This window comes from Pelophylax lessonae (genome assembly GCF_965119305.1).
Source record: "Pelophylax lessonae genome assembly, chromosome: 1".
Lineage (NCBI taxonomy): Eukaryota > Metazoa > Chordata > Amphibia > Anura > Ranidae > Pelophylax > Pelophylax lessonae.
In genome coordinates, this window is record NC_138768.1 from 511150768 (window position 1) to 511173729 (window position 22962).

The window sequence follows — 22962 nt, forward strand, 5'->3', positions numbered from 1 at the left end:
AGGACGAGGAATTGGACATGAGTAGCTCGGCATCCAACCTTGTGCAAATGGGGTCTTTCATGCTGTCATGCCTGTTGAGGGACCCTCGTATAAAAAGGCTGAAGGAGAACGACCTGTACTGAGTGGCCACGCTACTAGACCCCCGGTATAAGCAGAAAGTCTCTGATATGTTACCGAATTACCGGCAGTCGCAAAGGATGCAGCAGCTACAAAATAAGTTGAAAAGTATGCTTTACACAGCATATAAGGGTGATGTCACAGCACAACGGAAGTAATCCTCCTCCTACCACCACGCCGGCAAGGACAGGACGCTTTACAGACGTCTTGTTGATGGAGGACATGCGGAGCTTTTTAGTCCTACGCATCGCCACAGCCCTTCGGGGTCCACCCTCAGAGAACGACTCGACCGACAGGTAGCAGACTACCTTGCCTTAACTGCAGATATCGACACTCTGAGGAGCGATGAACCCCTTGACTACTGGGTGTGCAGGCTTGACCTGTGGCCTGAGCTATCCCAATTTGCCATTGAACTTCTGGTCTGCCCCGCTTCAAGTGTCCTGTCAGAAAGGACCTTCAGCGCAGCAGGAGGTATTGTCACTGAGAAGAGAAGTCGCCTAGGTCAAAAAAGTCTAGATTACCTCACCTTTATTAAGATGAATGAGGCATGGATCCCGAAGGGACTGACAGTGGGGGATGCATTTGACTAAAAAAGGCCTGATGAGATGCCTTGGGCTAAAAATGGTCCACATGCTGCTGTATTTAATCTCTGCATGCCGGATGACTTACGTGACGTCTCCGCCACCAACTACGGTTCAGTCCGCAATGTTTTAGTGCACTTTGCCTTGAAAACCTCAATTTTTCCGGCCGCTGCAACAATACCTAATTTTTCATGCATGTGTACATGCCTAATTTTTCTGGCCTCTGGTGCTACACTGTGGCTGCGAAAAAAAAAAAAAAAAAGGCACATACATGTGTCAATTCCCCTTCGTGATCGTTACCTTGTTGTGGTGAAGGGGCTTGCGTATCACAATGAAGCGATCACCTCTAGGAGTGTGTTGGCAATGTTGGCACACCCCAGATGATAAGGTCGTTGCTTCATTGTGAACAGACCAAAAGCGATCAGCGTGATAATTTTTCATAGAAAAAACATAAATTTTCTTTAATTTAAAAAAAAGAGGACAGCCTCTGCGGAGCTGGGTATTTTTTGGCCGCGTTACTGAATGCTCATGCACAATGGCTGTAGGCTCATGCGTCCTTTTGCGTAGGTGACAAACCTGGTCAGTCGAACCCAAGGCAACATCATCAACCTCATCCCATATGCGTTTTTTCTGGAGCGTGCCCTGCGAAGAGTGCTGGATCAGGCCGTAGATGAGCATGAAGAGGAAGAGTTGTGGTCCCCATCACCACCAGAAGCAGCCTTGTCGTTGTCGATTGCTGGACCTGTGGCAACGCAGAGAGAGGAGTCTGAAGAAGAGAAGTCAGAGGAGGAAGGTGGCTTTGAGGAGGTGGAAGACCAACCACAGCAGGCGTCCCAGGGGGCTTGTTGCCACCTTTCGGGGACCCTTGGTGTTGTACGTGGCTGGCTGGGTGGAGGAAGAGACCTTCAATGATGTCAGTGAGGACAAGGAACGGTACATGGCTAGCTTGGTATCCAACCTTGTGCAAATGGGGAGTTTGCGGTTGTGCAAATGGTCTGTCAGAGTTTGGTCTGTCACTGAAGTGGGCGTAACCCTTACACTACTTGATCGATACAACATCATACCCGATCGTATTCACACACTGGATGTTTTAAAGCACGTTATTCCAAACAATTTAGGAATGTTAGGTGATTTATGCCCTTTATGGATTAAAACCCGACTCTGCGTCAACTACGTAATTTTCCATGGGAGTTTTGCCATGGATCCCCCTCCGGCATGCCACAGTCCAGGTGTTAGTCCCCTTGAAACAACTTTTCCATCACTATTGTGGCCAGAAAGAGTCCCTGTGAGTTTTAAAATTTGCCTGCCTATTGAAGTCTATGGCGGTTCGCCCGGTTCGCGAACATTTGCCGATGTTCGCGTTCGCCGTTTGCGAACGACAAATTTTAGGTTCGCGACATCACTACTGACCACAAGCTGCTGCCAGAGGATCTGTTCTGCCAGAAAAGATGTGCTATGCTGTATCTGAATCACATGCTAAACTGTGTGCAGGGTACAGGCTGAAGGCTTTTGACTGTTATTGTTCCAGAGTGTTTCAGTCACCACTGCCTGCTACAGAGCTGGCTTGAGAGGGATAGCCCTTTTGATGGACAACACTCAGGACCAGAACCATCATGAGTGGTGACAGGCCTCTAGTCACCATCTTGTTTACTTAACTGAGGGCTCCAACTTAAGAGCCCCATCACAGGAAACTAGGTAGTAGGTAGGCTGCAAATTACATTTGTATAAATATACTGTTTTGGATTGTTCTTAATCTGCATGACAAGCTCTCAAGCATCTGTCTAGTACAGGTTTTTGCACCTATTTCTTCTCAGGCGGACATGGTGAAATTGTGTTGCGTAGTTATTAATTAACCCATCACCTTTAAATAAAGTTAGTTTAATCCTTTAAGGTGTGTCAGTGTTCTCAGGTACAGATAAGGGTGGGTCTTCACAGGTGCTGGGCAAAAGGGACCCAATATATTAAGTGGCTTCTTTGGGAGGTGAGCTCTATACAGCTAAACAGTCTATGGATATGGTGGCTGCATTCATTTTCTCCTTTTAAGTTAGGTACATTTTCTGCAAGTACAGAAAGGTATCTGTTCATTCTGCGAGAAATGTAGTGTTCTTGTAAAGTCCTGTGGACTGAACTGAACTCTCAAACTATGTTATTAGCCTTCCCAGTAATCTTATGTGAACTACAAACACATATCTCTCGTGTAATAAAGATATCTATACAGGGCCGATCCTAAGCGGGTGCGGAGGGTGCAGAGCACCCAGGCGCTTCAGTGTGTTAAAAAGGGGGGGGCGCCGCCGGCCGGCCGAAGCTGTCAGAGAGACCCTTACTGTAATGTAATTAGTATTACCCGGGCCGGCCCGCTCCCCTCTAACCCGCTTCCCAAGCGCACGGCGCATGGTTACTGACCACCAGTCAAGCGCAGCCACAGCCTCTCTCTGCTAGACAGTGTTTTCTTCTCCGCGGCGCGATCCATCCAGACAGTCCCGCTGTCACTGGTTGCTATGCTAGGACCGCTTAGCGTCTAGCAACCAGTGACGTCATATGCCCGGGCCGGCCCGCCGCCCCAGCATTCAGAGAGCGGAGGAGGAACAGGAACCTATTCCTCCGCAAGTAAACAGTGTTGGGGCAGGCTGGCGCTCCACCCCCACCCCCTCCAGCGGCGCGCTGTGCGTTGGAGGAGCCCCTGAAACGAAAGAAGAAGTAGAAGACCGCGTGACCGGTGACCTGCCTCGGTGGTGCCTGCCTGGCCTGAAGAAGAGAAGAGGAACAAGAAGTACTGTGCCCAGCCAGTGCCCTGCCCCTGCCACCACAAGGCCTGCCCGCCTGCCACCACAGGGCCTGCCTGCCTGCCACCACAGCGCCTGCCACCACAGCGCCTGCCCACCTGCCACCACAAGGCCTGCCTGCCACCACAGGGCCTGCCCGCCTGCCACCACAGCGCCTGCCAGCACAGCGCCTCCCCGCCTGCCACCACAGCGCCCGCTACCATTTTAAAGGGGAGGAGTTAGTAGGATAACCACGCCCACATGGGGGCGCCAAAAATATTTCTGCACCCAGGCGCCTGTGACCCCAGGATCGGCCCTGTATCTATAGCAAACCTAGAGCCCAAAGGCCTTAACTTATTGGGCTTTACTGCTACAGCAAAGGGGACACAATTATAAATAAAATGTAACAAATTTTATTACATAATTACCCATTAAAATTAAAAATACAGTATTAAGGAGAAGGTGTGGTTTTTGTAGTCCTAATCATGAGAGCAGGCTAGGATTTCAATGTGGTCCTCCATAGATATAGTACATGGAATAAGCTCTCTGCTATTTTTACCCTGTTTTCCATTAAATAATACATTTTGGGTTGCCGTTATTTTACTAGATGTCTGAAATAATAATGGTAGCTGTTATGGTGGTATGTGGCATTATACTAACAGTTATTGGAACCAGGTGTTCAAGATATAATATTACAATGATCATATTTGCAGAGCTTACCGCAATTGATGATGATCCGCTTGGCCCATCCCATGGGAGGCAGACAATGAAAATTACCATTTTAGAGTTTAGTGGGTAGTTGCCTTCAGGAATTGGTAGTTGAAAAGTGCTTCCAGGGTCGAGAGTTGTACGATTATTAAGAGCAGCCATAAATAGATTTTTGAACCGATCACCTCCCTTCTGTTTCAGATTTTCAGTAACAATCAAAGCTTCGAGAACCGGATTATTAGATACTAAAGGAGCAACCAGCACATCAGCCTAAAAAAACAAAATATTTGTGGCATTGTCATCCCCAATGCAATGTAAAGTAATAAATAATAAAGCCATTATAACAGCACAAATAATTTTTTAATTAAATTAATTTAACTTTTTAATTTTTTAAAATAACAACATGTTTTACTTACCTGTGCTGTACAATTGTTATGCACAGAGCAGCTCTTCTCTAGTCCACCACCGACACTCCTGTTACATTCCCCCCCCCCCCCCCCACGCGCACTTCACCGAGCGCCGAGGGAAAGCCCTTGCTTCTAAGCTAGCTCTATGTGTCCAGTAACACAGAGCACAGCTCGGTCCTGCCCTCTCTCTCTCCTCTATTTCTGTGATTGACAGCAGCAGGGACCAATAGCTGTCCAGTGAGAGGAGAGAGAGCCTCTGCTCTCATACACATAGCTGGATAGAGATCTGACTCAAGTAAGTATAAGGGGTTACTGCATGCAAAAGGTTTTCTCCCTTAATGCAAAGAATGAAGGGGGAAAAATGAAAGGGGAAAAACCTTCTGCCTTTGGAACCACTTTATTCTGGGTTAAACTACTGATCTTTATTAAAACCTATTAAATTAAAATACCCTTTTTTTTCCTTTTTTTTTGTGGTTTTCCTGTTTTTGATAGGTTGTGATATGCTATGTGTGTATTTATCTATGTATATGTTTTTTTGTGTATATACTAATTTACTTTTCTCTATTTACTTCTTGTTAACAGATATTTGTGAAATTAATGTGGACAAATAGTCCAGAAGAAGTGGGTCAGATGTGCTGCGAAACATGTCGACAACATGTCAACAACAGTTAATAACACAATATTATGTGTGTTTAATCTTCCTATTAGGGTGTTATTTGGCTTTGGTGTAATGTATGCTTGTATATTGTATTTATCTTTGTAATAATAAAAATTACTATGTATATATTTTTTTTATATACTTTATAGTTTGCGTTTATTTGGGAGTCATCATTTAAAGGCCCATTTCCTGCCCAAACCTCTCTCTTGCCCCTCTCTCCTGATGGTGAGATTGGGGTTAATATTGGGGTTTTTATATTTTTCTTTATTAAAATCTAATCTGCAAAATAAAGGGATGGTCTTTGATATGCATATGATGTCAAGTAAAACACTTAACAAGTTAGAGGAGCTCCAGTCCCCCCCCCCCCCCCCAGAAAAAAATACTGCATATACTGTAGCTGCTGACTTTTAATATAAGGACACTTACCTGTCTAGGGATCCAGCGTTGTCCTCACCCAAGCCGAATCTTCAATCAGCTTCGGGTCCAGGAGCCAGCATCATAAGTAAGGGAAAGCTGGTTTCCCACTGTGCAAGCCGCGCTGCGCTTTGTGAATGGTCCTGCAGTCTTCTAGGACCTGTGATTTCAGGGGAAGGAGAGGGGCCAAACTTCTGCTCGCATCGATTTTACTTGAGGTGGGAGCGGGTGCCTGTCAAACCCAGGTACTTGTTCCCCCACACACCACAAAAAGTGCTAATAATTAAAGAGGAGAGGGGGAAGATGCAAAGAAGTGGAACTTCCCCTTCTGAGTTAAGTTCCACTTTAACAAATAATTTGCCAAAATATTTAATCCATTTGTAACCCTTAGTTATCCTAATCAGCCTTACCTAATTGCTTCATTCTTTCTCTCCTTAGCTATTTATATTTCTTTTTGTTTTTTTTCTATTTTTAAACCATTAATATGTAATTTTTTGTTTTTATTCTTTTTTGGTCAGATTTTTTTGTCCTCTCTCTAGATCAACTGTGGGTACACTATACTGTCAAAAGTATTGGGGCACCTGCTCTTACACACAAATGAACTTTAATGGCATCCCAGTCTTAGTCTGTAGGGTTCAATATTGAGTTGGCCACCCTTTGCAGCTATAACAGCTTCAACTCTTCTGGGAAGGCTGTCCACAAGTTTAGGAATGTGTCTATGGGAATGTTTGACTATTCTTCCGGAAGCACTTTTGTGAGGTCAGGCACTGATATTGAGCGAGAAGGCCTGGCTCACATCCCCCCTCCCCCTTTATTCATCCCAAAGGTGTTCTATCGGGTTGAGGTCAGGACTCTGCAGGCCAGTCAAGTTCCTCCAACCCAAACTCACTCATCCATGTCTTTATGGACCTTGCTTTGTGCACTGGTCCAAATCGTTTGGTGGAGAGGGAATTATGGTGTGGGGTTGTTTTTTTATCAGAAGTTGGGCTTGGCCCCTTAGTTCCAGTGAACGGAACTCTTAAGGCACCAGCATACCAAGACATTTTGGACAACTTCATGATCCAAACTTTTTGGGAACAGTTTGGGGATGGTCCCTTCCTGTTCCAACATGACTGTGCACCAGTGCGCAAAGCAAGGTCCCTAAAGACATGGATGAGAGAGTTTGGGGTGGAAATACTTGACTGTCCTGCACAGAGTCCTGACCTCAACCCAATAGAACACCTTTGAGATGAATTAGAGCAGAGACTGCAAGCCAGGCCTTCTCGTCCAACATGAGTGGCTGACCTCACAAATGCGTTTCTGGAAGAATGGTCAAATATTCCCATAGACACACCCCTAAACCTTGTGGACAGCCTTCCCAGAAGAGTTGATGCTGTTATACCTGAAAAGGGAGGGCCAACTCAGTATTGAACCCTACGGACTTAGGCTGGCCATACATGTTCAACTTTTGTTGTACAATTTTCTGGTAGATCTACCACAAACCACATAATGTGAGGTCAAAGCTAAACAACACATTTACTTGTATCTAATTAGGCAGGCCTTTGTACTACATACTTGAAGGTAAATTTCAAGAAAATTGGACAGAAAATTGTAAGAAAATTGTATCATGTATGGCCAGCCTAAGACTGGGATGCCATTAACCGCTTGCCGACCGCCGCAAGTAGATTTACTGCGGCGGTCAGCCCCTGCCAGGCAGAGTGACGTTAATTAACGTCACTAGCCTGGGAGGGTCTGGGGAGCGAGCGCGCGCCCGCGGAGGCGCGCTCCCGCGCGGTCACGGACCCCCCCCCCGCGCGTGTGACCAGCGGACCCGATGTCCGCCGGTCACTCGGCGATCGTCGGGGGAGAGGGAGAATGTCAGGCAGCTTGTGTAAACAAGCCACCTGTCATTCTCCTCGGTGTGAAGACACTGATCACACGAATCTACTATGTAGATCCGTTGATCAGTGTCCTTACAGCTCAAGCCACAGCCAATCACAGTAGAAAGCACTGTGACACACACAGCCCCTCCCTCCCAAATAAAGTTAACCCCTTCACTACCAGTGTATTTTTACAGTAACAGTGCATATGTATAGCACTGATTACTGTAGAAATGTCACTGGTAACCCCAAAAGTGTCAAAAATGTCAGTCAAGGGTCCGATCTGTCCGCCGCAATGTCGCAGTACCGCAAAAAAAATCGCAGATCGCCGCTATTACGCGTTAAAAAAAAACAACAAAAATGACAAAAATCTTTCCCTTTGTTAGTAAACACGATAACTTTTGCGCAAACCAATAAAAATACGCTTTTTGCGATTTTTTTTTTACCAAACATAGGTAGGATAAAACAAATTGGCCAAAAATGTTAAAAAATTTTGATTTTTGCATTTTTTTTGGGGGGAATTTCATATAAAAAAATGTGAAAAATATTGCTATTTTTGCAAAATTGTCGCTCTTTTTTTGTTTATAGCGCGTGATCAAAAAATCGCACAGGTGATCAAATACCACCAAAAGAAAGCTCTGTTTGTGGGAAAAAAAGGACGTCAAATTCGTTTAGGTACAGCGTCGCACGACCGCGCAATTGTCCGTTAAAGTCACGCAGTGCCGAATCGCAAAATACCCCCTGGTCTTTTAGCAGGAAAATCCTCCGGGGCTTAAGTGGTTAAAGTTCATGTGCGTGTAAAGGCATCCCAATACTTTTCGTAATATAGTGTATATGATTATGTATATGGAGGTTTCCTCTTAGTTTGTTTTTTTTCTTCTATTGACTGTGCTGGATGGATTTGTGTCCTTTTTTCTTTTTTTTTTTTTTAACCTAACTATGCATTTTAGAAGTAAATAACTTTGCAATGCTTTGTACCAAAGGCATAATTTTCCTGTCACTGTAAATGGGAAAAAATTACTGAATATAATTTGTACTTTTTATCTATAGTAGCACTATTTTTTTAAAGATTAACATTGGTCAAAGTTAAAACGGGAAGTTGTTGTTTTTTTTTTTTGGTCAAAGTTAAAATGGAAAGTTGTTTGTTTTTTTTTTTCATATCTGTATGTTGCAAAGAAAATAAAATTATTTTTACAAGAAAATATTAGCAAAAAAAAAATATTGTGCCCCAAATAACAGTACAGTATATGTATCACTTTATTATCCTAAGTAATAAACAAGCCCATAGCAGAAGTTATAGAAAGAAAAAACTCTTTGATCTATATAAGGGAATTCAGATGCAACAGATTAAAGGATAAATTCAACTTTGGGAACACGTTACACGTTCCACCCATATTTAGGGTGGAACGTCTAACATGTTTCCACTACTGCAACCACTCCCTGAGCCGCTGCTTCCATAGTGACAGCAAGCTGGGGACCTTTTCCCCTAACTCGCTGTCAAATTAAAAAAATTAAAAAAAACACAGCCATGTGGAGCTCCGTTCACCTGGCTGTATCATTCACAGAAGCTTGACAAAAAACATTTAAGAACGCTTTCCAGCCACCTAGTAAAAAAAAGAATAAATGCATATTTTTTTTTTTTACCTGCAAAAATGTGCATTTTTAAATGTTTCTTTTTTACAAAGGTGAACTTATCATCATTTTAAGTGGCTAATGAAAACTCATTATCAGAGCAAAGTCAAAGCTGCTTTTGCCAAACTCTCCTTCTGAAAATGCTAGTTGCATGGCTGTGATGCTGATCCTATTTCTCGATACCTTAAAGAGGTTGTAAACCCATACAACTTTTTTTTTTGCAACCTGTAAAAGAAACACATAATGAGCTAGTATGCATCGCATACTAGCTCATTATGAAATACTTACCTTAGAACGAGCCCCCGCCGTGCCGCCCGATTACCTGTATGACGGGCGACATGTCCAGTCGCCCGTCTTCAGGGATCGCGGCATCCGGCCATCTGATTGGCCAGAGCCGCAGAGCCGACAGTCACGGCATGGGGCTCTGAAGAAACGGCACCAGCGGCCGTTCCTTCAGAGCGCATGCGCCAGTGACGTCACTGGCTGCATGTAAGGTAAAAATCTACTAAACGGTACATGTTTAGGAGATATTTACAGTACCTATAGGTAAGCCTTATTATAGGCTTACCTATAGGTAAAAGTGTCAGAGGAGGGTTTACTTCCTCTTTAAGTCACTGGAACAACTATGCATACAGTATAAGGACCTCCTGACATTTTTTGACTTTATATGAATACTTGTTACAGATCAATGACCTTGAACATTTTGAAACCAAAGTATAAGGATAGCAAGCAGTCAAATATTTTTTACATTAGGATGTCTACAATTGCAGGCCCTGCGTTTCTCTCATGACAGGTTACCTTTAACGGCTAGGAGCACATTATCATGATATGTGGACAGGTACTTATCCTGTGCTTAATCATAGAGGATCCCCTATGAATAGGTCTATCAGCTTTTCACTTGGATTATGCTGAGCATAATGAAAGTGCTGTTATATTTTAACCACTTACTGACCCTGGGTGAAAAAACAGCCAGAACACCCCTTTCCTTCCATACATATAATTGATGTCCGTTTAACAGATTATGTATCCATCTGTGTTGTAGAAGCACTAACAGTGCCTCCCTTATGAATAAATAGGATAAGTTATGAAATTAGCCCTAAGTAAATAATTCACTCTTATTCTCATCTTTGATAGTTTTTGTCTCTTTTTTTTTTTTTTTATTTTATCATTAGTAGGAAAGCATTTTCTGTTTTAATTTGTTTTGTTCATTTTTACATAGTTACCTAGTCAGGCTGAAAAAAGAAACAAGTCCATCCAGTTCACCCAATAAAAAAAAGAAAACACAAATATACAATCCCATATACACAATCCTATACCCACAGTTGATCCAGAGGAAGGCAAAAAGCTCCAGCAAAGCATAATCCAATTTGCTACAACAAGGGAAAAAAAATCCTTCCTGATCCCCCGAGAGGCAATCATATTTTCCCTGGATCCACTTTACCTATAAATGTTAGTACCCAGTTATATTATGTACCTTTAGGAAATAATTCAGACCCTTTCAAAGCAATCTACTGAGCTGGCCAGAACTACCTCTGGAGGGAGTCTATTCCACATTTTCACAACTTTTACTGTAAAGAAACCTTTCAGTATTTGGAGATGAAATCTATTTTCCTCTAGACATAAAGAATGCCCCCTTGTCCTCTGTGATGACCTTAAAGTGAATAACTCAACACCAAGTTCACTATATGGACCCCTTATGTATTTGTATATGTTGCTGAGCTCTTCCATGCCTCTTATCATTTTGGTTGTCCTATGCACTTTCTCCAGTTCCCTCATATCCTTCTTCCCCAAACTGGACTGCATATTCCAGATAAGGTCTTACTTATGATTTGTCTCTCTTTCTGGAGTCTATGCCTCTCTTAATACAAGAAAGGATTTTGCTTGCTTTGGAAACCGCAGCTTGGCATTGCATGCTATTATTAAGCTTATGATCTACCAAAACCCCCAGATCCTTCTCCGCTATGGATTCCCCCAGTTTTTCCCCACCTAGTATGTATGATGCATGCATATTCTTAGCCCCCAAGTGCACAACTTTACATTTATCAACATTAAACCTCATTTGCTACATAGTTGCCCAATAAAACAGTGCATTGAGGTCGACTTGTAAGTTGGCCACTGCATAGCTTGGTGTCATCTAAAAAGACTGAAATGGTACTTTTATTCGTAAACCCTATATAATTTAAAAATATATTACATAAATACAGTAAACCCCCGCTCTATCGCGGTTCAGTTTTTGCGGTCCCGGTATATTGCGTTTTTTTTTTGTAATGTTATTTTACTATATAAATCATTAAAAATGAAATATTTCTGTGTTTTCCATAGCTCTTGCTCTGTCTCTCAGTATCTTTTATGTGTTTAAATGAGTTTCTATTGTTTTAAAAGTGTGTTTAAAGACCTTAAAATGCTTTTACACGTACAGTGACAGTTAAAAAAAAAAAAAACACGCCTACAATGCATTTTAATAGGGTTTTTCTATTTGGCGGATTTTCACTTTTCGCGGCTGGGTCCGGAACGTAACCCCCGCAATGGAGGGGGGTTTACTGTAAAACACTTTTACAAAATCCATTAATATAATTTGTAAATAATTCTGTCAAACTTTTTGGATTTTCCATCAGGATCTGAATCAAAGACCATGGTCACCATGTCCACTAGTGAGGAGAATCTACCAGCAGGAACACAAAAAGCAATAAAAACCTAACAAAGTCTCTAACCTCTCCACGTTCTCTCCAAAACAAAAAAGAAAATGTTTTGGCTTTACACACACTTTACAATTTCACCCAACACAGTAACACTGTGTCACAGTAACACTTATATGCACTGTGCATATATACCAGTCTGTGCCCTGGCTTATAAATGAAAACATTATGTTTTATTTACCTTTTTATTCTCGAGTTGTCCATGACTCAGAACAAGCTGGACCACAGGTTTCTTTTCTTTTCTTTTCTTCTGGGTCTTGGCTGTCCCATATCCTTCTGCTTGTTGTGTTCCCTCATCACGAGATGTGCCTCTTGTCATCTTTACTTCTTCACTTTGGTTTTCATCTTCTGTACATCCAAGTGTATTCTGATCATTGCCAGCACCCTCTGCTCTGCAATCCCCATTTTCAGAGTCACAAACAAAGATGCGACATTTGAAAGTGTTCTCAAATGTATCTAATATTTGCTTTCCCTGATTTTTAAAAAAATGTGCTGCTCCATGTTTGTTAATACATAGATTATTCACATGTATCTTCTGAATAAATTCTTGAAGAGTAGCTTTACATTTGATCACTTCATCTTGTGGACCAATCAAAGTCACAGTCTGTCCCGGAGGCTCTGAAAGCTTAATGGTAACTGACAATTGGCCACCTTCAAATCTTGTTAGTAAATTTTCTAAATGTTCTACAACTATACGATGTTCTAGATCAAACTCCTCTTTGATGGAGGCTTTCTGCCGTAAATAGTGCTTACATGTCTTGCATGCTTCCTCTACTGCCCTGGTTAAACCCACTAAATACAAGGTGAGATCCTTGCTATCTCTATCCTCTTGGAGACTAACCTGAATATCTCCAGAACTATTTAAGGTGTCCAATAAATGTTTCCAGGCTTCCTGTGAGATGGCCCCTCTTTCTTTTGATGCAATGTGAATATTATCAGCTTTTAGACTTTGTTGTAAAGTAATTTCAGCTTGGTCAAGCAGAGTATCAGAAGGTGCATACATAAGTAAACCCCTTAAGATATCTAGATACACAAGGCCTTCAAATATCTTTTTGGATATTTTTAAACTATCTGAAGAGAGAAGAAAACCTGCTATGGCTGGGGAGACATCAACTTTGCGTTCTCGGACTGTGGCAATCATGTTTTTGATCTGAAGACGGGCCTGCAATAAATCACCATGGCCAGTTACCTTTAACGTCTTGTTTTCACAATGAATTTTTAAGGATGGAAAAGATGCAATAATTTCATTAGAAATTCTGTCTTTTATGGCTTCATACTGAAAATTGCTGTCTAGAGGAATAAAAGTACTTTGCTCTAGTGGTAGGTTTCCTGAGGAATCTTCAGGTATGCTGGCAGCTGCACAACCATCCCCATCTTGTAGAATGTCTGATAAATATAAAAACAAACAAAATAACATGTCTAGATACACATACTAACTCTTGCATATAAAATGTGGCTATACAAGACCATTATTTTGAGCAAACCCATATTTTTCATTTTAAGTTTCTGTATAAATGTGCTTTGTGGCTGCTGACAGAAGTTATGAAACTACAGAGTTCAATAACTTTATTTAAAACACTGTAATAGGATTCACAGAATAGCAGCTATTCAGAGATCCTTCAAACTTACACAGAGTAACGCAGAAACTTTATAGAAAAAGTTGCCCTACTTTTCTCCTTAAAGAGTAATTCCACTTTCGTGGGGGGAAAAAAAACAGCAAATAAAGAAAAAACAATATAACGTATACAGTTGCGACACAAATCATATTGTAATTGAATGTTATTAAAAATGACCTTTCCTTTTCAGTCTGCAGCTGTTGTAATTTTCTGAAAATGCAATATGGCTACCTGGAGCTGTTCTGTGCACAGAATGTGTACTCACCACACCCCAGAAACATCATTTCCTACTTGTGTGTTGGCTCAACTATTTTCCCAGAAGTCTGCCTAAGATATAAGTCAGATTTCTGGCATCCCCTGCAACAAAAATGTAATTTTTGGTGAGATACTTCCAATAGGAACATGTATAAAGGGATGCAGGCCAAGCAGCTTTCCTCATTAGATCCCTGGACTATCCCCTGCTACAGCTGATAATTAGGAAACCACTCCAATTTGACAAACTCAGCACCAGTGGCGGCCGGTGAGTTGGGGGGCCCCCCCATCCATGCGTTCGCCCCCTAATCTGCATGCGGGACGCATGGAGCTCAATGTTTTTTTTTTTTAAATCACCTGATTAGAGCCAGAGGCTCTAATAGGTTTCAGCAAAGAGTGGACCCGGGGCGCAGAGCAGTGCTCCCCGAGCCCACCCATTGTGTGACAATAGCGAATGAAAATTCGCTATTGTCACACGGATCCTCCTCCTGGCCAATCAGGAAGCGGGTCTAATACCCGCTTCCTGATTGGCCGCAAGGCAAACCCCATGTCCATTGACCAAGGAAGAGGCGGGAGGACTGAGGAGAAGCCGAAGCCGCCGCCACCGCCGCTGCGGGTAAGTGCACTGGTCTCGGGGGGGGGGCACACTGCATTGAAGGGGGCATGCACGCTGGTCTCTGCATTTATGGGGGAATGCACGCTGGTCTCTGCATTGAAGGGGGGCACACACGCTGGTCTCTGCATTGAAGGGGGGGCACGCACGCTGGTCTCTGCATTGAAGGGGGCACGCACGCTGGTCTCTGCATTGAAGGGGGGCACGCACGCTGGTCTCTGCATTGAAGGGGGCACGCTGGTCTCTGCATTGAAAGGGGGCACGCACGATGGTCTCTGCATTGAAGGGGGCACGCACGCTGGTCTCTGCATTGAAAGGGGGCAAGCACGCTGGTCACTGCATTGAAGGGGGCACGCTGGTCTCTGCATTGAAAGGGGGCACGCACGATGGCTTTTGCATTGAAAGGGGGCATGCACAATGGTCTCTGCATCAGAGATGTATAGTAACTAAGTAGAACTACTTCACTACTGTACTTAAGTACCGAAAGGCAGTAAATGTACTTTCCTGGAGTATCATTTTTTTCTCCTACTTCCACTTTTACTTCACTACATTTTTTCAATGATTTCAATACTTCTACTCCAATATTTTTTTTTTTTGTGCTGCATAGTTACTCGTTACAATTATAAAAATTACCACTGCCAGAACAGTAGATGGCAGGTTTCATGAAGCTCAAAACATGTGTATTATCAACGCATACGAAAATAAATGCTACTGTATGTATAAATAAAAGCTGCATTTGAAATAATAAAAAACAATATGATGTTCAAACTTTTGACTTCTTTCTTTAATAACTACATAACATAGTACTTGTACTTTTACTTTCAGTACTTGAGTAGCAATTTATTTTTCAAAACTACTGGTACTTTTACTTTCAGTACTTGAGTAGCAACATTTTTAAAAAAACTACTTGCAATACTTAAGTACAAAAAATGTTGAATACTTTAGTACTTCTACTCAAGTCACTTTTTGATCGAGCACTTCCACTTCTACTCAAGTCACTTTTTGATCGAGCACTTGTACTTTTACTCAAGTATGGGTTTCGAGTACTTTATACAACTCTGCTCTGCATTGAAGGGGGCACGCTGGTCTCTGCATTGAAGGGGGCACGCTGGTCTCTGAATTGAAGGGGGGCACGCACGCTGGTCTCTGCATTGAAGGGGGCACGCACGCTGGTCTCTGCATTGAAGGGGGCATGCACGCTGGTCTCTGCATTGAAAGGGGGCAAGCACGCTGGTCTCTGCATTGAAGGGGGCACGCTGGTCTCTGCATTGAAAGGGGGCACGCACGATGGCTTTTGCATTGAAAGGGGGCATGCACGATGGTCTCTGCATTGAAGGGGGCCCGCTGGTCTCTGCATTGAAGGGGGCACGCTGGTCTCTGCATTGAAGGGGCACGCTGGTCACTGCATTGAAGGGGGCACGCTGGTCACTGTTTTGAAGGGGGCACGCTGGTCACTGTGCATTGAAAGGGGGCACGCTGGTCTCTCTGCATTGAAAGGGGGCACGCTGGTCTCTCTGCATTGAAAGAGGGCATGCTGGTCACTGTGCATTGAAAGGGGGCACGCTGGTCGATCTGCATTTAAAGGGGGCACGCTGGTCTCTCTGCATTGAAAGGGGGCACGCTGGTCTCTCTGCATTGCAAGGGGGCACGCTGGTCACTCTGCATTGAACTGGGGCACGCTGGTCTCTCTGCATTGAAAGGGGGTGCACTGGTCTCTCTGCATTGAAAGGGGGCATGCTGGTCACTGCATTGAAAGGGGGCATGCTGGTCACTCTGCATTGAAAGGGGGCACACTATACCTTAATAACTGAAGTCCCCTTTCACACTTTTGTGACCTCAAAGTCACGCAATATTTTACAGCGTTTTTTGCCGCAAAGCAATGCCTATTTTGAGCACCAGCCGCCACTGCTCAGCACAGAGGGACAGAGGAACAAACAATGATTTCTTCAGAATAACAAAAGAAAGGAATCTGCAACAAAGTTTGTTAAAATCCCTGCAATGTACAGAGATTACCCATAGGGGAATGTTTTTTTCTCAACAAAAGTTGAGTTATGCTTTAAGGACCGTATGGCAATAGCAGCTTACCTGAATTTGTCACCCATTTCGGTAATGTTACCTAAACTGGTGCAAATGCCTGCCTAATAGAAACTGCCACCAGAAAAGTGCCATTAAGGTATTATTGAGTGTATCGAAGATCCAGGGGCTTTCTTGCCCACACAGAAATAATTGAGAGTTTTGCTAAATACTTTTTAGCATAATTGTCAATTTGGACACCTTCATGTACCCGATGAGTTGACTTTAAATACATGTTAACTATTGTGAAGTATTATTGTACAATTAATTTTGGCAAATGTAGTTTAAACAACATGCTGACAATACTTTGTCCACAATAAAGCAAGCTTTATCATATAAAAATGAGAGAGAAAAGTCAGTATTACTCCTCTGTCATAAATGTCAACTTAATTGCATTAGTTCAACTTGATGGTATGAAATGACTGTTTGCTCTACACGTTAATGTAGTAGGCAACATATTGTGTACTTACTAGACTGCTCTTCTGTAGATAGTGGTGCCAAGTTTGCCTGTGGAAAAAAAAAAGAAACGTATTACTGCTGTAAAATATTGCTGTAAAGTTACTCAGCAGTATAAATCTGTTACTACAATGTGCCTCTCATTTTTCTTCTACATGTGTCTATTTGTAATGACAATGGGTTGCCCCGAGTACAGAATCCCTTGCAGCCATACACACAGTACTATTAAGGAAAGCCACTTTTTGCAAACACCAACTTTAAAGGGTAATTCAACTTTTGTGGGGAAAAATATAGCATATAAATAAAAATAATATAGCGTATACAATTGCGACACAAGTCGTATCGGCTTTCTTGTGCATCATCTTTAGAAGAGTCTGTATGCAGTGTCTGTATGGCCTGAGCACTGACAGGCTGACCCCCCGACCCCTTCAACCTTTTCAGCAATGCTGGCAGCACTCACAGGTCTATTTCCCAAAGACAACCTCTCGATATGACGCTGAGCACGTGCACTCAACTTCTTTTGTCGACCATGGCGAGGCCTTTTCTGGGTGGAAACTGTTCTGTTAAACCGCTGCATGGTCTTGGCCACCGTGCTGCAACTCAGTTTTAGGGTCTTTGCAATCTTCTTATAGCCTAGGTCATCTTTATGTAGAGACCCACAGAGAGTTCTTTGCCATGTAGTGCCATAGTGAACTTCCAGTGACCAGTATGAGAGAGTGAGAGCGATAACACCAAATTTAACACACCTGCTCCCCATTCACACCTGAGACCTTGTAACACGAACGAGTCACATGACATCAGGGAGGGGAAAATGGCTAATTGGGCCCAATTTGGACATTTTCACTTAGGGGTGTACTCCCTTTTGTTTTGCTTTTTGTACTCCCTTTTGTTGCCAGAGGTTTAGTAATGGCTGTGTGTTGAGTTATTTTGAGGGGACAGCAAAGTTACATTGTTACACCAGCTGTACACTCACTACATTGAAGCAAAGTGTAATTTCTTCAGTGTTGTCGAATGAAAAGTTATAATAAAATATTTACAAAAATGTGAGGGGTGTACTTTTGTGGGATACTGTGTGTGTGTGTGTGTTTATATATATATATTGTACAGGATACCGGGAATGTGTCCTGGGTGGCAGGTAGATTCCCCCAATATTTGAGTTGTGGTCCCTTTAATGGGAACAGTTGTAGAGCTCAAGTGGTACTCAGGGGTTATCATCCATGCAGGGTGAGGTATCCCGGGTTGGGTTTGGCTGGAGAGGACTGACTTCCAGCACTCTCTGGATTGTTAAGTTTAAAACAGGGACCTGGGAATTCTAAGGTTCAAAGAGACTTGAGGGGGTAAGAGCCTTCAAACCCTGACTACCAGTACTTTGGTCCCAAAGGGGTTAAGTCCCAGGTGAGGGAGGCTTGAAAGGCAGCAGAGGGAAATCAGCACCTGTGTCAAGGAAGTGAGTGGAAGAAAGAAAGACTCACAAGCTGTGTAGCAAGTCGAAGCTCTCAGACAAGCTGAGACACAGGCTGTTGCCCCCCCCCCCCCCCGTGTGGCCTGCCTGACACCCTTACTTTGGAGGAGCCTGACCCCTGGTTGGGACCAAAAACTAGCGGTGAGCCTGCTGCTTTATTACCGATACCAGGATTTGGACTGTTTATTCACTTTGGCTGAAGTAAGCTGTCTTTTTTGTTTTGCTGCCATTAAAATAAATGAACTGTTTTGTTTTTACCAAACTGGCTGGCGGTCATTCCAGAGCTACCCCAGGTTACATTTGGTGAAGGATGTGGGCATGAGTGTAGCCGCAAAAGCCATTTGGAAGCATTTAAAGAGCCAGTACCAGGACCCACAGTTGCATGTCCTGGGTCAGTAGAGCACAAGCTCTGAAAACCTCACAGGGTGACATGGAGGAGGTGATAAAAGCCCTGGGGCAGAGCACGATAGCCCAGCAGCAGGCCCTGGCTCAGAAAATGATAGCCCAGCAGCAGGCTGCTGCAGAGGCCAACCATCGCCATGAGGAAACCACTCGTTTGCTGCTCACCCAGTTCACAGTCCAGCAGGAAACCACTCAAGCACAGGTGGCTGCTTTACAGGAGACAGTGCAGCATCTCACACAGGGACGGGAACACACGGTTGTTGCTCCTAGCAACCAGGTAGCCATAAGGGCCAGTTACTACCTGCAAAAGCTGACGCCTAGTGATGATGTGGAGGCATTTATGTCTACTCTTGAGAGAACAGCAGAAAGAGAGGAATGGGCCCCAGACCAGTGGGCTGGTATTTCCTCACTGGAGATCCCAAGAAGGCCTATTTCGAACTGTCATCTGCTGATGCCAAGGAATACAAAAGGCTGAAGGCAGAAATCCTGGCCCGCCTTGGGGTGACTACTGCTATGCGGGCCCAAAGGGTACACTGTTGGAGGTACTGCATGGACTGTTTGCCAAGGGCTCAGATGAATGACCTTAGTTAGCTGAGTTAGCTGGTCAAAAAAATGGCTGCAGCCTGAGGTGTTAACGGGTCCCCAGATGGTGGAGCGGGTCATGTAAGACTGGTATCTGAGGTCACTGCCACATGACCTTCAGCGCTGGGTGAGTCATGGGGACCCCAAGACAGCAGATGAACTAGTGGAAATGGTTGAGAGACACGCTGTGGTGGAGGATCTACTGGGACCTGTAAAGCCTTAAGGACCCCTGTCCGTGAGAAGAGCCAAGCCATCCATAAACCAGGGAGTCAGATTCAAGGAGCGACCACCCCGTCGTCTCAGAGCTCTGCTCCGGCACTTAGAAATGAGGGCATGCTGTGCTGGCGGTGTCACTTCCGGGGTCATATCCAGACCCACTGTCCCCTGCAGGAGGAACCCATGGAGTGTGGCGCTCTACAAAGAATGTCGTTTTATGCCCAGATGGTCTGTGCTGCCCATCTGGACCTAACTGAGGGGTGGTTTGAATGTGACCTTTGGGTGAACCAGCTTCCTGCTCGAGAGCTGTTGGACTCCGGAAGTATGTTAAAACTTGTGGGTAAAGGGGTAGCTGGGGAGGTGAGACTGGGAGCAAGAACCCTAAAGGTGGTATGCATACATGGGGACACCAAGGAATCCCCACTGGTATCAGTGACAATCACCATGGCCTGTGGCCCAATTGTCCAGGAGGTTGGGGGGGTACCCGACCTCATCCATGATGTTATCATAGGAAGGGACTGCCCGTTCCACGGGATCCCACACTGAAAAATGCCTGGGAACAGGTTACCGTAGTTAATGGGGTGTCCCAAGTACCTGAAGCTGAAAAAAATGTTCCCTGCTTTGTGGTCATTGGTGAGCTGCTATACCGGGTTACCGAGGTTAGGGGAGAAGTGGTCAATCAGTTACTAGTTCTCCAGCCTTTCAGATGCACGGTGCTCGACCTAGCTCACAATGGGGGGTCATTTGGGGGCTGACAAGACCAAGGCACAAATAACGGACCAGTTCTACTGGCCAGGAGTGACAGCAGAGGTGAGACGTTATTGCGGTTCATGTCCCACCTGGCAGCTGACCACGCCAATGCCCCACTTGAGGAAGCCATTGGTGCTGTTGCCCATAATCGAAGTACCATTTGAACGCATTGCGATGGATTTGGTGGGCACTTCGGTGAAATCGTCTCAGGACCACCAATACATCCTCATGGTACTCGATTATGCCACCAGGTGTCCTACTTCAAAAGCAATTGCCAGGGAACTGTTTAATATGTTCTCTAGGACAAGATTCCCAACGGAAATCTTGATAGACCAGGGCACTCCATTCATGATGATGGCAAATCTGTGCAGGTTGTTCCAAATAAAACAACTGCACACATCTTTCTATCATCCACAGACAGATGGACTGGTATTGCAATTCAATAAAACCCTCAAGTCAATGCTTAAAAGGGTTGTGCAATAAGCTGGTAGAGACTGGGACTGTCAACTCCCAGCATTGATGTTTGCTATTAGGGAAGTGCCTCAGTGAGTCCTCTCCTCATAAGACAGTTGTTGAACATACAGCTCAGATGAGAGAGAGGATTGCTAAGGTGATGCCTCTGGTCAAGGAGCACATGCAAAAAGTGCAGGAGGCACAAAGAAGGGTGGTCAACCGGTCTGCCAAACTTACAGTTACAGATTGGGGATCAGGTGTCTGTGCTTATACCTACAGTGGAAAGTTATTTCCTGGCCAGGTGGCAGGGGCCCTTTTGAGGTGGTAGAAAAGGTTGAGGAGGTTAATTATAAGATTCACCAATTTGAAAAGAGGAAGTCCTATCATATATACCATGTAAATTTCCTGAAGCCTTGGAAGATCCGTGAGCAGGAAGTTGCCCTGGCTGAGGTAAGTCCTAAGCCCCCAGTAGGGGAGAACTCGGTCCCAGTTTCCAACTCCCTAACCAAATGCAGCAGGTAAAGGAGTTCTTACAGAGGAATAGAGAGAAGTTCTCAGGACTGCCAGGTCTTACCAGGGTTATTGAACATGATATTGTCACTGAAACCTAATATGAAGGTTCGAGTGAAACCCTATCGTACCCCCCGAGGGACATGGGAAAGCAGTGTCAGAGAAATCGCTGAGCGAGTGGTCGAGTCTGGTTGTGTTGGTACCGAAGCCCAATGGGACTCTGCGTTTTTGTAATGATTTCAGGAAACTCAATGAGGTATCGAAGTTCGACGCATATCCGATGCCCCGAGTAGATGAACTGATAGAGAGGTTGGGACCAGCCCGGTACATCACTACCTTAGACCTCACCAAAGGCTACTGGCAAATACCTTTGACTAAGGAAGCCCGAGAAAAAACTGCCTTTTCTACCCCAGATGGCCATTTCCAGTATAAAAGAATGCCATTCGGCTTGCATTCCGCTCCAGCTACCTTCCAGAGAGCTATGGATAAAACCTTAAGCCCACATTGGAAATACACTTCAGTGTACTTACATTGTCATCTTTTCTACTGACTGGGAATCCCACCTTCCCCGAGTGCAGGCAGTCTTAGACTCTCTGGAGAAAGAAGAATTTACTGTGAACCCGGAAAAGTGTGCCATTGCTATGGAGGAAACCAAGTACTTGGGGTACATTGTAGGTAGAGGGCAGGTGAAGCCACAGATGAACAAAGTAGAGACTATCCAGCACTGGCTCCGCTGAACAGGTGCGAGCCTTTTTGGGCATCATGGGTGGGGTATTACCGCAGGTTTGTCCCCAATTTTACCACTATTGCTGTACCTCTCACAGACCTAATAAAGGGTAAAAAGTCAGTTATGGTGAAATGGAATGACCAAGGCTGAAAAGGCATTCCAGAAGCCTAAAACAGCCTTGTGTCAGTACCCAGTGCTGGTCACTCCAGACTTCTCAAGAGAATTTGTTGTTCAAATAGATGCCTCCAGTGAAGACTTAGGAGCTGTTCTGTCCCAAGAGGTCAATGGGGAGGAATATTCCATAGTTTTCCTTAATAGAAAATTGATTGTTGTGGTGGAGCGGGAGTGCCTGGCCATTAAGTGAGCTCTGAACTCACTACACTATTTTCTCCTCAGTAGGAAGTTTCGCCTGGTTTCAGACCATGACCCATTGACCTGGATGAGACAGAATAAACACACGAATGCTGGAGTTACCAGGTGGTTTTTGGCGTTACAATAGTTCAAATTTTTAGTTGAACAGAGGCCAGGAAAGCAACACTAGAACGTGTGAAGAAAAGGCAAGGTGAATTGGCGCTGTTTTCTCAATAAGTATAATGGCAATACATGTGTTAAAAGATAAAAAGATTCTGATTCATTAAGAATCGCATACTAAATATCCAATATGAGTAACAGAATGTAGGGGGGTGGAGATGACCAGTATAACAATATAATGCAATCACTCTATTAAATCAATCTGGTAAATAGTAAGTAATCAATCATGAATTGCATAATACACAGTGAAAAAAATGCAAACAAATGAGAATACGATGTGCACTGTGCAAAATAAGGTGCTACAAAATAAAACGGTAAGGTACACAAATACTAGGAAGAAAGTTAATGCGTACATCAGTGCAATGCAGTAAAGTGCTTCAAAATACAAAAGATAAACAAATGAAAATATTGCACTAAGTGATGAGTGAATGACTCATCCAATCAAAGTGTCCAAATAAAAAGTAAAACAAATGAACTGATTGCAC

The 22962-nt window shown here is 43.9% G+C and overlaps 1 protein-coding gene across 1 annotated transcript in view; it reads right to left on the reverse strand.

The window, feature by feature from the left end:
- The window catches only part of LOC309560156 (protein mono-ADP-ribosyltransferase PARP14-like), a gene marked incomplete at its 5' end in the record, with an annotated part of 157505 nt that overhangs the window by 120507 nt on the left and 14036 nt on the right, over positions 1-22962 (reverse strand). Inside the window, 3 exons of the mRNA XM_082263721.1 lie at positions 4181-4438; positions 12016-13220; positions 16859-16895. Coding sequence (XP_082119847.1) covers positions 4181-4438; positions 12016-13220; positions 16859-16895 — 1500 coding nt within the window. The remainder of the gene's footprint in view (positions 1-4180; positions 4439-12015; positions 13221-16858; positions 16896-22962) is intronic.